We start from the raw sequence: 13,764 nt of genomic DNA, 5'->3' as shown, positions 1-13,764 counted from the left end.
TGCAGTAATTAGAAAAGCAGTTTGGTGTTGGGGGCGCCCAAGGCCTGTAAGCAGTGGTGAGCTGGAGCCGGTTCCCACAGGTTCCCAAGAACCGGTTGCTAAAATTAGACCTCCGAGGAGAACCGGTTGTTAAAGGGCCAGGGGGTGGGCAAAGAACTCCGGTCCGTGGGCCAGACCATCCTGTTGCTTCCAGGATTCCCAGCTGGGGAGGCTGAGGCTCCTCCAGCCCTTCCCCCGTTTCCCCCCAGCTGCAGGGAGGCCAGAGTCGTCCTGCTGCTTTGAGCTGCCGGCAAGGTAAGGGGGGAGGGGCCTGCAAGCTCTAGGGCTGCTGAGGGGGCAAGTGGGGCAATTTGCCCCAGGCCCTGCAGGCCCCCTGGCCACATCGGTATCTCTCCCCTCACCCCGACTCCTCCCCCCCTTAAATCAGAACTTTTTATAGGGAACCAGTTGTTAAAATTTTGGCAGCTCATCACTGCCTGTAAGTGACAATGAGATCAGTTCTGGGAAAGGGCCGAGCAGCAGCAAACCCTTTTATTGTTATTATTATCCCTCTTCTTTGATTTTACGCAAGGTGAAGGAATTTATACAAGTTCCCACAAAGCGCAGAACATTCTTAGTTGGGTCCCTGCCTCTTTCTTTCCTCTCCAGGGGACAAATTCTGAGCCCACCCCCAACCTGCGGGGGAGTCACAGATTCATAGACTTAAAGCCCGGTACGGAGCAGGATGAGAAACTAGTCAGAGCTCCTGCATAACACAGGCCATGGAGCCTCAACCTGGTTCATTCCGGTTCCCTCTGGGACCCTCTTCACTTCACCGTGCTGGGATTCCGCTCAGTGTCACCTTGTCAGTGACACATTCCAGCAGAAAGACACTGATCTCTCAGCTTTGGACACTAGAACACATCAGGTTTGCTTGTTTGTTTTATTTGGTTTTGTGTTTGGGGTTTGTTTGTTCATTTGTTGTTTGAGTTGAATATTTTTTTCCACCAAAGATGCCTTTTCTGGCACAAGGAGCATTTTTCTAGCAGAGAAAAAATCCTGGTTTACATGAATAAATAAATAACCCCCGTCCAAAAATATTCATTTTCTGGTTTGAATAATAATACAAAGAGAGGAGAGCGAGAAGGGGGGGGACTGCCTAGTCCCCTTTTCCCACACAACCTGAGAGGGCAGCAATGAGGAAAACAGCGCAGCACAGCTTTGGGGACAAGACTGAAAGGGGTGTCAGAGGTTGGAAAACATCATTTTTCATCTCGGTGCCTACACAAACTACTCGTTTGTGTAAAGAAACTGCATTTGCACTTTGACTCTGGCTGTTCCACCTGAAATCTGAGAGAAAAATAACTGGCAAGTTTTTTCAAAAGAAAACCAGCCACAGAATTACATCCTGAGGTCCCACTCGTATCCAGCCTTCATGGAACCCAACAACTTTGACATGAAGCCCAAATTAAGCTCTACCTCTTCCATACTATTTGTAGTATCAGTCCCTCAGTGTCAGCACAGGCAAGTCACTTTGATCGTGATGATTCCACTCCACGCCTTGTACATTGTCTCACTGCTATTAGCCTCCTCATTGAACTGGTCTCCAGCCAGTCTGAGTACCACATCACTTGGAGCCAGTCAACCATCCTTGAACAGCTCCTTACTATTGTCCAGGGTGCCTGTGTATGGCTTCATGAGCCATGGCATCAAGGGGTAGGCTGAGTCCCCCAGGATAACTACAGGCATTTCAACAACCGCAACAGTTATCTTCTGGTCTGGGAAGGAAATCCCTTGCTGCAGCCATTTAAACAGACTAGTGTTCCTGAAGATGTGAGCATCATGAACCTTTCCCGACCATCCCACGTTGATGTTGGTGAAACATCCCTTATGATCCACCAGTGCTTGCAGCACCATTGAAAAGTACCCCTTGCAGTTTATGTACTGGCTGCCCTGGTGCTCCGGTGCCAAGATAGGGATATGCATTCTGTCTATCGCCCCCCCCCCCCCCACAGTTAGGGAATCCCATTGCAGCAAAGCCATCCACTATGACCTCCACATTTCCCAGAGTCACTACCTTTCATAGCAGCAGCTCAGTGATTGTGTTGGCTACTTGCATACAGCAACCCCCATGGTAGATTTGCCCACTCCAAACTGATTCCCGACTGACCGGTAGCTGTCTGGCGTTGCAAGCTTCCAGAGGGCTATTGCCACTCGCTTGTGAACTGTGAGGGCAGCTCTCATTTTGGTATTCTTGTGATTCAGGGCAGGGGAAAGCAAGTCACAAAGTTCCATGAAAGTGCCCTTATGCATACGAAAGCTTCGCAGCCACTGGGAATCATCCCAGACCTGCAACACTATGCGGTCCCACCAGTCTGTGCTTGTTTCACGGGCCCAAAATTGGGGTTCCATGGCTAAAACCTGCCCCATTAACACCATGATGTCCACATTGCCAGGGCCCACGCTTTGAGATAAGTCTGTGTCCATGTCCTCATCACTCTCATCACCGCACTGCCTTCGCCTCCTCACCTGGTTTTTCAGCTTCTGGTTCTGCATAAACTGCACGATAATGCGTGAGGTGTTTACAATGCTCATAACTGCTGCGGTGAGCTGAACGGGCTTCATGCTTGCCATGCTATGGCATCTGCACAGAAAAAAGTCACAAAACAATTGTTTGCAGTTGCTCTCATGGAGGAAGGGGCGACTGACAACGGTAGCTATCCCACAGTTCCCACAGTCTCCACCAACCATTTGAATTCTGGGTTAACTGACAACATTTACCCATAACAACCCGGGACAAATTTTGGCCCCTTCAGGCATTGGGAGCGCAACCCAGAATTCCAATGGGCAGTGGGGACTGTGGGAATTGTGGGGTAGTTACCACAGTGCACTGCACCGAAAGTCACTGCTTGCCACGGTACTGTGGATGCACACCACCGACTTAATGTGCTTAGTGAGGACACGTGCACTTGACTTTATACAATCTGTCCCAAAAAACGACTTCTGTAAAATCGGAGAAATCCCGTAGTGTAGACTAAAGCTCATCATCCTTTCCCTCATCTCTGTTAAAGGGCTGAGTATTTTTATCATCCAAGATTGTAATAACTCCTGGGCTAAATTTTACACCATGGATAAATTCAGTGCTTGAGATCACTTTGAATATCCCTTTCTTCTCTCGGGTTCTCAGGCAATTGTGAATAATAATCTCCCTTCAGTGCTGCCTGAATCCTCCCTCGACTCCCCCCTACAGAAAAACTCCCAGACACGCTGCTCTCGGCCCACTAATCTCAGGGAGGCTCCACTGCAAAACCTTAACTCTGCCCTCAGACTCCCCCCCCCCCGCCTCCAGCTTCTCCCACCTGCACCCACAAGCGGGCCCCAGACCGGGCCCAAAGCACGAGCCAGGCTTGCTCCGATCACGTTCCTAGTGTCACGGATCATTTCAATGGAGCCGGTCACTGCCGGGAAGGGAAAGGGGCTTCTGTCCCCAATCCCCCCCGCGCCATGGGGAATCTTCCCTCTCCAGCGGGTGGCCCAGCCCAATGGATCCCTGGGACACGACCCCTCCCCAGATACCGACCCCCCTGACCGCACGTTGCATGGCCCTTGTGCTCCTGGAACGGGGCTCCAGAGCTGAGTCCCCCCCCCAGCCCCAATATCACCTCACAATAGCCAGGCCCTCAGTTCCCCGGTGAGGAAATACAGTCACTGCAGGGAGCTGTTCATTCCTCCCAGGGGTCCGAAAGTGTTAGGAGGATCCCAGCGCCCTGTGCCCGGTGCTGCACAGACACACAGGACGGGACAGTCTGACTCCCGCACCCGGAGCCCTGGGGCGAGTCACTCAGATCACTGGCAGCAGGAGTGTGTGTCTCTTATAAGGAGAGGGCATGCAAATAAGGGAGACAGTTTCCTGTTTAAATCTGAGCCTCTCTCTGCCCAGGCTGCACCCGGAGACACAATCCGCAGCCCCTGGGTTGTGCAGTTACTAGCCAGCTCTCCCCTCGAACAGCAGGAAACATGAACATTTTGCTCCTTGTAATTGTCGCTGTAGCCGCTTTGGAAGGTATTTTCTTCCTCTGAATAACTTGAACAGCCAGACGAATATTGTGTTATCGCTGTTTTTATACCAATATCAATGACCTGTCTTTAGTCCCAGGTGTCCGGTCCCAGGCGCTGGTGGAGTCCGGAGGGGATGTGAAAAAGCCCGGAGACTCTCTCCGCCTCTCCTGCAAAGGTTCCGGGTTCACCTTCAGCAGCTACGGCATGAGCTGGGTCCGGCAGGCTCCCGGGAAGGGGCTGGAGTGGGTCGCCTACATTTACAGCACCAGCATATACTACAGTGACTCGGTAAAAGGGCGATTCACCATCTCCAGAGACAATCCCAACAGCCTGTTGTATCTGCAAATGACCGGCCTGAAGCCCGAGGACACAGCCCGGTATCTCTGTACGGGAGACACTCACAGTGAGGGAAATCCCGATACTGCTAATACAAAAACCCGAGCGGCAGACCCGACCTTCTGCCATGCGCCGCGTGGCGGCAGCACTTCCCCAAACAATCTAGCACCGGATCTACAAGCAGAGTGAAGAACAGATCTGTCCTCAGGTTTCAGAGCTCAATATCCATCTATAGACTCATAGAACCCTGGGACTGGAAGGGACCTCGAGAGCTCACTCATGGCAGGATTCAGTGTTATCTAGACACCATCACTGACAGGTGTTTGTCCAACCTGATCTTAAAAATCTTCAGTGCCGGAGATTCCACAACCTCCCTGGGAAATTTATTCCAGTGCTTAACAACCCTGAGAGTTAGAAAGTTTCCTAATGTCCAACCTCCCTTGATGCAATTTAAGCCCATTGCTTCTTGTCCCATCCACTGATGTTAAAGAGAATAATTTGTCACCCTCCTCCTTGTACTTCTCCATTATGTACTTGCAAACTGTTATCACATCCCCTCAGTTTTCTCTTCTCTAAACAAACTCGATTTTTTCCCATCTTCCCTCATAGGTCATGTTGTTCTTCTCTGGGCTTTTTCTAATTTGTCCACCTCTTTCCTGAAATGTGGCACCCAGAACCAGAAACAATATTTCAATTGAGGCCTAACCAGTGTGGAGGAGAGCAGGAGAATTAAGTGGGTTGCTTATAACACTCTTGCTAATACATCCTAGAACGATTTTTGCTTTTTTTAAACAGTATTACATTTTTGACTCCTATCAAGCTTGTGATCCACTATGACCCCCAAATCCCTTTCTGCAATACTCCTTCCTAGGCAGTCATTTCCCATTTTGTATGTGTGCAAGTGATGGATCCTTCCTAAGTGGAGTACTTTGCATTTGTCCTTATTGAATTTCATCCTATTTACTTCAGACCATTTATCCAGTTTATCCAAATAATTTCGAATTTTAATCCTATCCTCCAAAGCACTTGCAACCCCTCCCATCTTGGTATCATCTGCAAACTTTATAAGTGTGCTCTCTATGACATTATCTAATTCACTGATGAAGATATTGAACAGAACCAGACCCAGAACTGATCCCTGCGGGCAGGGCCGGCTCTAGGTTTTTTGCAGACCCAAGCAAAATAATTGTTGGCCGTGCACCCCTCACCCCTTTTTCTTTGGCTTTTACACATTTGCACTTTGCAATGTTGTTGTTGTTCTGTTTTTTGTTTGTTTTTTGTTTTTTTTTACTGGGTGCTCTACTGATGCAGCATTGGGCAACGACTGCACCTGAATCTGCTTGAGCCGGGTGTATCTGCCTGAATTCCTTATTGAGACAGAGGAGCTGAAAAGCCCTGTGAGCCACCAGAGCGCCTGAGTAACTCATGCCCTTGTGATACATGTGGGTGGGGGGGAATACAGACCAGAGAGGGGCATTTCAAGAGGCTTAAATCACCGCGTGCTTTGCGGCGCCGGTGTCACGCCTGGGTCTCTTGAAGGGAGGCTCCGGGTTTGTGCAGCCGCGATCGGAGGCTGAGCAAGAGCCCTCCAAAGGGGACAGTTATCTCCTGAGACAGCCCCTGGCTTTCCTGGGCACGCTCCGGATTTCAGTCTTACTAGGAGCTGGGCTGCTGCTTCTGAGCGCTCTGCTCTTTCGCTCGTTTAAAATGAGCCTGACGTTCCCCAAATCATTAACTGACACGGACAAGGAGCGCTGGAGAACTGCCCGCTGTCCAACGGGTGCTAATTCCGACACTGCCACTCAGGGCCAGCTCCGGGGGTTTTGCCCCCCCCCCCCAAGGGATGGGAGGGGGGGGGAAAGCTGCGATGGGCACTTCGGCTGCAATTCTGCGGCAGGTCCTTCCCTCTGAGAGGGACCGAGAGACCCGCCTCCGAAGAGCCCGATGTGCTGCCCCTTCCCCTTGGCCGCCCCAAGCACCTGCTTGCCGAGCTGGTGCCTGGAGCTGGCCCTGCTGCCACTTGATCAAAGGGTCGGGTAATTATCTTTAAAAAGTTGTGCCTGAATGAAAGGATTTCTCCCGGCTCAGATTCATTTCCAAGGGAGCGGGAGAGAAGAAGGGGGAAAGCCGGGCTAACCCTTGGGGGGGGGGTTATGGCACTCTCTCCTCACTGAGCGCCACTGGCTGTACTGACAGTGTTACTGGCCACTCGGGGCTTTCTGTCTGGCCCTGGTAAGTTCTCGGTGACTTTCTCGCTGTTCCTCGAGGGACTCGGGCTTTAGGAACATAAAGTGGCTCTTGGCGAACTCCGGGGTCAGGCAGACTTTGTAGCAGTAGCCCGGAGGGCCGCTGCCCGACACATCCAGACAGTTGCTGGGCACTTTGTTGCCGGAGGAGAGCTGGGGCTTGATGTTGGAATTTTTGAAGACAGTGGCTGGAATGCTGCCTCTGGGAAATGTGCCGCTCCAAGCACGTGCTTGCTTTGCTGGTGCCTAAAGCCAGTCCTGCTAATATGGGATAGGATTTCAGAGATGGTTGTGAGGGAACTAAATGCCAAAATCCTACTGAATCTGGATGGCATTTGGGTCCCCAACTCCCTTGTGTTCTTTTGAAATACCAGCTAAAATTACAAGAGAAGGGGTATGATTTCTCTTCTCCAAATAGTCCTTCATTATTAAAATGGTGCCACCCCACACTTGTATTCGGCCAAGAATCTCAAAGACCTTTAAGGGTGTTAAATGACTAAATGTTATTCACTTAAAATGAGTTTGGGCATCCAAACACCATAGGCGGTTCCAGAGCTTCCTGAGCTGAATTCACAGTCTTAGGTGGACACGCGTCCCAGGGAGAGACCCCCATGTGTAGGCAGAGCTCACACTCTGCCATCTCTTATATTGATGTTGTGAAACCCACATGCAAACCTCTGTCCCTGATGGTTCCTGTTTAAATACAAACCCCTGATTGGAGGAGCCTCAAGTCTCCCCCTAGACATAGAACTGCCCGGGCCTGGCTGCTGGGGACAGTTTGCGCCTTCACTTAAGATGAACCTGCTGCTGATTTTCCTGTTCATGCTGGAGGCTCCTTGAGGTACGTGTCTATTGGGGGTCAGGAGGGTTCCCTGCTGCAGTGCCTGCAGAAGAGAAGATGCTCAAGGCAGCCTAAGGGAATGAGATGCCCGGATCCCAATGCAATTCAGTGGCAGTGGGGTGCCTCACTCCCTTAGGCGTGGTCTCAGGATGTTTAATTTTCTCATGTTCCCCGCTCCCAGGGGACAGGGGCCTGGATCACTGATTCATTTCTATGTTTCCTTCCCAGGTGTCCTCTCCCAAGTGCAGCTGAAGGAAACGGGCCCGGGAGCGGTGAAACCCGGGGAGTCCCTGACACTCACTTGTACCATCTCCGGAGACTCGGTTTCTAGCACCAGCGTCACCTGGAACTGGATCCGGCAGCCCGCGGGGAAAGGGCCAGAACTGGTGGCACGCATATTGGATAGATCTAGTAGTTGGCACACTGACTATGCCAGCTCTCTGCAGAGTCGAGTGACCATCTCACAAGACATCTCCAAGAACCAGTTCTCGCTGCAGCTCCGCTCGCTGACAGCTGCGGACACCGCCACCTATTACTGTGACACAGAGCAAAGCAGGGACTGGCACAAGAAGGGGAAGTGGATTCTGACCACTTAATTGTCACAATTTGAACTGAAAGAGCTGAGATGCTCCTCCATCACTGGCCCCCCAACCCCCTCCCCCTCAAAAAAAAACCTCTCCATGTACATCAAAAGAAAATGCAAAGGGGAGGTGGATAAGGAATCTGAGCGAACTTCTTATATCTCTGTGGACCAAGGTGCTGGCAGGAACAGGAGGATCATGAGCTTCAGTGACACTCATCAACCCCCTGCTGGCAATATTTCCAAAAGCACTACCAGCTCTTGTCCAGCAAAATGAAATATTATAGATATTCTCAAGGCTTTGCGGACAAACACACAAACAAATCCAGTCCTTCCCCCACTGGATGGGAAAGAGAAATAGCGAAAGAGACAGGAAGGCACTGACTGAAAAATTGAGGTTTTTTTGTAGAGTTTCCAGGAGCACCTACTTGAATCGGGTTCATGAGGAGAATGAAGATGATGATGCTGATGGTGATGATGATAATAATAATGTTCGGGTTGGATCCTTGTAGCGGCCCTGGACCCGCACTGCCCCTTTGTGGCAGGGGTGGGATGGGGTGTCGGAACCTTGCCACTCTCAAGTTCACGTGCCCGTCTCTCTGTGGCTGGCCGGTTGCAGCCTAATGGTCTCCTTCCCCACAATCACCCCTTGGTCGGGGTAGTGGACCTAGTGGTTAGAGTCCAGGTAAATCAGGTCAAACGTCTAGGTGGGGTGGCCCAATGGCCAGGGTCCATATACATCCCCTCCCATGTGGGAGCAGTGTGGCCTAATGGCCAGAGTCCATACAATCCCCCTCACAAGTGGGGTAGTGCAGCCTAGCAGCCAGAGTCCAGGTAACTCACCCCAAGTGTCAGGTCAGTGTGGAGCAGTACGGCCTAATGGCAAGAGTCCATACAATCCACCTCACAAGCAGGATAGTGTGGCCTAGTGGCTGGAATCCAGGTAACTCACTCCAAGTCTCAGGGCAGTGCGGCCTAATGGCCAGAGTCCGTACACTCCCCATGGGGTGTGGGAGGGTGGTAGGGGAGACCCAGGCCCATCCTCTCCACCAGGCCCTGACCCAGGGTGCTGGTAGTGACTAGTTCCCCTTGCCACCAGCTCAGCGGGGATCAGCCCACAACATGCCAAGTGTCTGTATGTCTCCTGCTCTGTTTTACCCACCTTCTGCATATATTTCATGTTATAGCTGTCTCGGAAAATGACGCAGCAAGTTAGTTTTCAGAACACTTTCACGGCAGAACTGACAAAATGCAAAGATGGTGCTGATGTGAGATTTCTAAAAATAGCTACAACACTAGACCCAAGGTTTAAGACAAAAGTTTTGGGGACAACTCTGCAGTGTAGACATACCCTCAGATGTGGAAACTACAGAACCTGAACCATCAACGTTACCAAGCAGAACCCGTCATCAGCATGGAAGCTTGTCCTCCGGAACTGTGGTTGAAGCATGAAGGGACACATGAATCTTTGGCACATCTGGCACTTAAATATCTTGCAACGCCAGCTACAACAGTGCCATGTGAACACCTGCTCTCACTTTCAGGTGACATTGTAAACAAGAAGTAGGGAGCATTATCTCCTGCAAATTGTAACCTACCTTGTGTGTCTGAGTGATTCACTGACCAAAGGTAGGACTGAGTGGACTTGTAGTCTCTAAAGTTTTACATTGTTTTATTTTTGACTGCATTTTTTAAATAATTCTACATTTGTAAGTTCAACATTAATCATAAAGAGATTGCACTACAGTACTTATATGAGGTGAATTGGAAAATATTATTTGTTGTTTTTTGCATTTTTTTGTTTTAATTACAAATATTTGTAATTTAAAAGAACTATAATGTGAGCACTGTACATTTTGTATTCTGTGGTGTAATGTCAAATAATATATCTGAAAATGTAGTAAACATCCAAAAATATTTGGTATTCTATTGTTGTTTAACAGTGCAATTAATCATACAATTATTCATGATTAATTTTTTAATTGCTTGACAGCCATACAAGCAATATAATAAATCTCTACCGAACATGGGATAGGATGGCAGAGATTATTTAAGGGGGTTAAACACCAAATCCTACAGGATTATGATGACATTTCAGTTCCTAACTCCCTTGTGGTCTTTTCCCAACCAAAACCACTAGAGAAGAGTTATAGCTTCTCTTCTTCAAATATTCCTTCCTTCCTAAGAAGGTGCTGTCCTGCACTTGTATTTGGCTGACAATTTCAAGGACGCTTAAATGTGCTAAATGACCAAATACCCTTGCTGAGTAGAACTCACTGCCTGAGGGGGACACGCGTCCCAGGGAGAGATCCCCCTGTGTAGACAGAGAACTCACACCCTGCCAGTTCTTCGGGTCACGTTGTGAAACTCGCCTGCAAATCCCTGCCCCGGAGGGTTCCTGTTTAAATCCAGCCCCCTGATTGGAGGAGCCTCAGACTCCCCCCAGACACAGAACTGCCCGGGCCTGGCTGCTGGGACACTTTGCACCTTCACTGAAGATGAACCTGCTGCTGATTTTCCTCTTCATGCTGGAGGCTCCTTCAGGTACGTGTCTAGTGGGGGTCAGGAGGGTTCCTTGCTGCAGTGACTCCAGAAGAGGAGATGTTCAAGGCAGCCTAAGGGAATGAGATGCCTGGATCCCAATGCAATTCAGTGGCATTTGGGTGTCTCGCTACCTTAGGCGCAGTCTCAGGGTGTTTTATTTTCACGTTCCCCGCTCCCAGGGGACAGGGGCCTGGCTCACTGGTTCATTTCTGTGTTTCCTTCCCAAGTGTCCTCTCCCAAGTGCAGCTGCGGGAAACGGGCCCGGGAGCGGTGAAACCCGGGGAGTCCCTGACACTCAGTTGAACCATCTCCGGAGATTCAGTTTCTAGCACCAGCGTCGCCTGGACCTGGGTCCGGCAGCCCGCGGGGAAAGGGCTGGAATGGGTGGGACGTGCATTCTATAGCTCCCCCAGGTGGTACTCACTGCACCCGTGCTCTGCAGAGTCGAGTGACCCTCACACAAGACACTTCCAGGAACCAGTTCTCGCTGCAGCTCCACTCGCTGACGGTTGCAGACACTGGCACCTATTACTGTGCCAGAGGCAACGCTCGGGGACACACGAGCAGGCAGCCCTACGGACAGGGCCGGCTCTACTGTTTTTGCCGCCCCAAGCAGCGTGCCGAATTGCCGCTGCAGAAGGCGGGGGAAGTCCCTGTGCCATTCGGGTGACACCCACATTTCCGTGGCAGCGGAAGATGGAAGCTGCACCACCGCGGACAGCTGAACATAGACGCTACCGCCGAATCGCTGCCGCTGTGGAAATGCGCGTGCCCCCCTAACGGCACATAGACTGCTCCCATTGTCCGCGGTGGCAATTCGGCGCTCTGCTTGGGGGCAAAAACACAGGGACTGCCGCCCCTTGCAGATTGCCGCCCCAAGCACCTGCTTGGGATGCTGGCGCCTGGAGCCGGCCCTGGTCCCAGATATTCTATTACAGATGTAAGTTGTGGAAGGGTCCCGCTAGTGTGGGGAACTTTCCTGGCTTATACACTACGCTGTGAAGTGGGTGTGCGAAAGGATCTGAGTCTTCGCTCCCACTTCCTTTAAAAACACATAACGTTTATATCACACAAGTTCTTTAGACACAACCAAGAGAAAGCTTCTGTCTACACTTTATTGCTTATTAATAATTAACTAAGTAGATGATCTGGTGATGACGCTCAGCGTTGATAGATTTGGCGCTGGTTGTGGGTCTCCAGAAGCTGGGAATGGGCGACAGGGGGTGGATCACTGGCTGATTGCCTGTTCTGTTCATTCCCTCTGGGGCACCTGGCACTGGCCATTGTCGGGAGACAGGACACTGGGCTGGATGGACCTTTGGGTCTGGCCCAGTCTGGCCGTTCTTATGTTCTTAATTACAGTCTAGGGTCCCATAATCCTATGCACGGTACAAACACAGACCATAAAACCTCTCTCAGTCCCACCGAGTTTACAACCCGAGTGTAAATGGGAAGTGGCGTGTGACTGGGAACAGGAATAGAAACACGAATATAAATATCAGCCGCGCAGAATCATCTTCCTTCACTGTAGCCTGATCCTCCCTCGACTCCCCCCTACAGAAAATCTCCCAGACACGCCGCTCTCGGCCCACTAATCCCAGGGATGCTCCACTGCAAAACCTTAACTCTGCCCTCAGACTCCGCCTCGCCCCGCCACCCCCCCGCGCAGCTTCTCCCACCTGCACCCACAGGCGGGCCCCAGACCCGGCCCAAAGCACGAGCCAGGCTTGCTCCGATCACGTTCCTAGTGTCACGGATCATTTCAATGGAGCCGGTCACTGCCGGGAAGGGAAAGGGGCTTCCGTCCCCAATCCCCCCGCGCCCCGCGCCATGGGGAATCTTCCCTCTCCAGCGGGTGGCCCAGCCCAATGGATCCTTGGGACACGACCCCTCCCCGGACACTGACCCCCCTGACCGGACGTTGCATGGCCCTTGTGCGCCTGGAACGGGGCTCCAGAGCTGACTGGCCCCCGCCCCCAGCCCCAGTATCACCTCACAATAGCCAGGCCCTCAGTTCCCGGGTGAGGAAATACAGTCACTGCAGGGAGCTGTTCATTCCTCCCAGGGGTCCGAAAGTGTCAGGAGGAGCCCAGCGCCTTGTGCCCGGCGCTGCACAGACACACAGGCCGGGACAGTCTGACTCCTGCACCCGGAGCCCTAGGGCGAGTCACTCAGATCACTGGCAGCAGGAGTGTGTGTCTCTTATAAAGTGGGGACATGCAAATGAGGGAGGCAGTTTCTTGTTTAAATCGGTGCCTCTCTCTGCCCAGGCTGCACCCGGAGACACAATCCGCAGCCCCTGGGTCTGTGCAGTGACCAGCCAGTCCCTGAGAACTTTCCCCTCCAGCACCAGGGAAAATGGGATTTTTGCTCCTTGTAATTTTCGCTGTAGCCGCTTTGGAAGGTATATTCCTCCTCTGAGTAACTGTCAGAGTTAGAAGAATATTGTGTTACCGCTGTTTTTATGCCGATATTAATGGCCTGTCTTTATTCCCAGGTGTCCGGTCCCAGGTGCAGCTGGTGGAGTCCGGAGGGGATGTGAAAAAGCCCGGAGACTCTCTCCGCCTCTCCTGCAAAGCCTCCGGGTTCGACTTCAGCAGCTACGCTATGAACTGGGTCCGGCAGGCTCCTGGCAAGGGACTAGAATGGGTCGCTTATATTAGCAGCAGTGGGGGTACTGTATACCCTGATTCCGTCAAAGGCCGATTCACCATCTCCAGGGATGATCCCAAGAGTGAGCTGTACCTGCAAATGACCGGCCTGAAGCCCGAGGACACCGCCCGCTATTACTGTGCGAGAGACACAGTGACACGAAACCGGTTTGTGGTCATACAAAAACCCAGGCTGCGGAATCGCCCTTCTCCCGGCAGCCGCGCGGGGGCAGCAGTGACACACACACCGCTCCGGGCTGGGACAGGAGACCCGGCACCCGGGTGAATGTAACACAAACCTCCCGGCAGTTTTAACCCTTCCGTTCCCGGGCAACGTGTCTCCCCTTCCTGCCCAGAGCCCCGCCGGTCCCGCGGCTCGGTGGACCTCATGCAGGCATGTCTGCGGAAGGTCCGCTGGAGCCGCCTGCCGCCCTACCGGCAAAATGCCGCCCCAAGCGCGCAGCTTGGCGCGCTGCGGTCTGGAGCCGGCCCTGCCTACGGAAAGGTGAAGTGTTTCTGGATAGTGCG

At 51.9% G+C, this 13,764-nt stretch overlaps 1 gene segment (V, D, J or C); it reads left to right on the top strand.

The window, feature by feature from the left end:
* Positions 1–12,867: 12,867 nt before the first annotated feature.
* LOC123348493 lies at positions 12,868–13,381 on the top strand (the record flags this gene model as incomplete). The annotated part of the segment is given in 2 exon segments: positions 12,868–12,989; positions 13,083–13,381. Coding segments are annotated over 2 exon segments (345 nt in total), but the record flags the coding sequence as incomplete, so codon positions are not given.
* Between the last annotated feature and the right edge of the window lie 383 nt (positions 13,382–13,764).

The sequence above is a fragment of the Mauremys mutica genome, chromosome 13 (assembly GCF_020497125.1).
Source record: "Mauremys mutica isolate MM-2020 ecotype Southern chromosome 13, ASM2049712v1, whole genome shotgun sequence".
In the NCBI taxonomy this organism is placed as follows: Eukaryota; Metazoa; Chordata; order Testudines; family Geoemydidae; genus Mauremys; species Mauremys mutica.
Note: the sequence above shows the minus strand (reverse complement) of the source record. Positions and strands in the feature narration are given on the sequence as shown.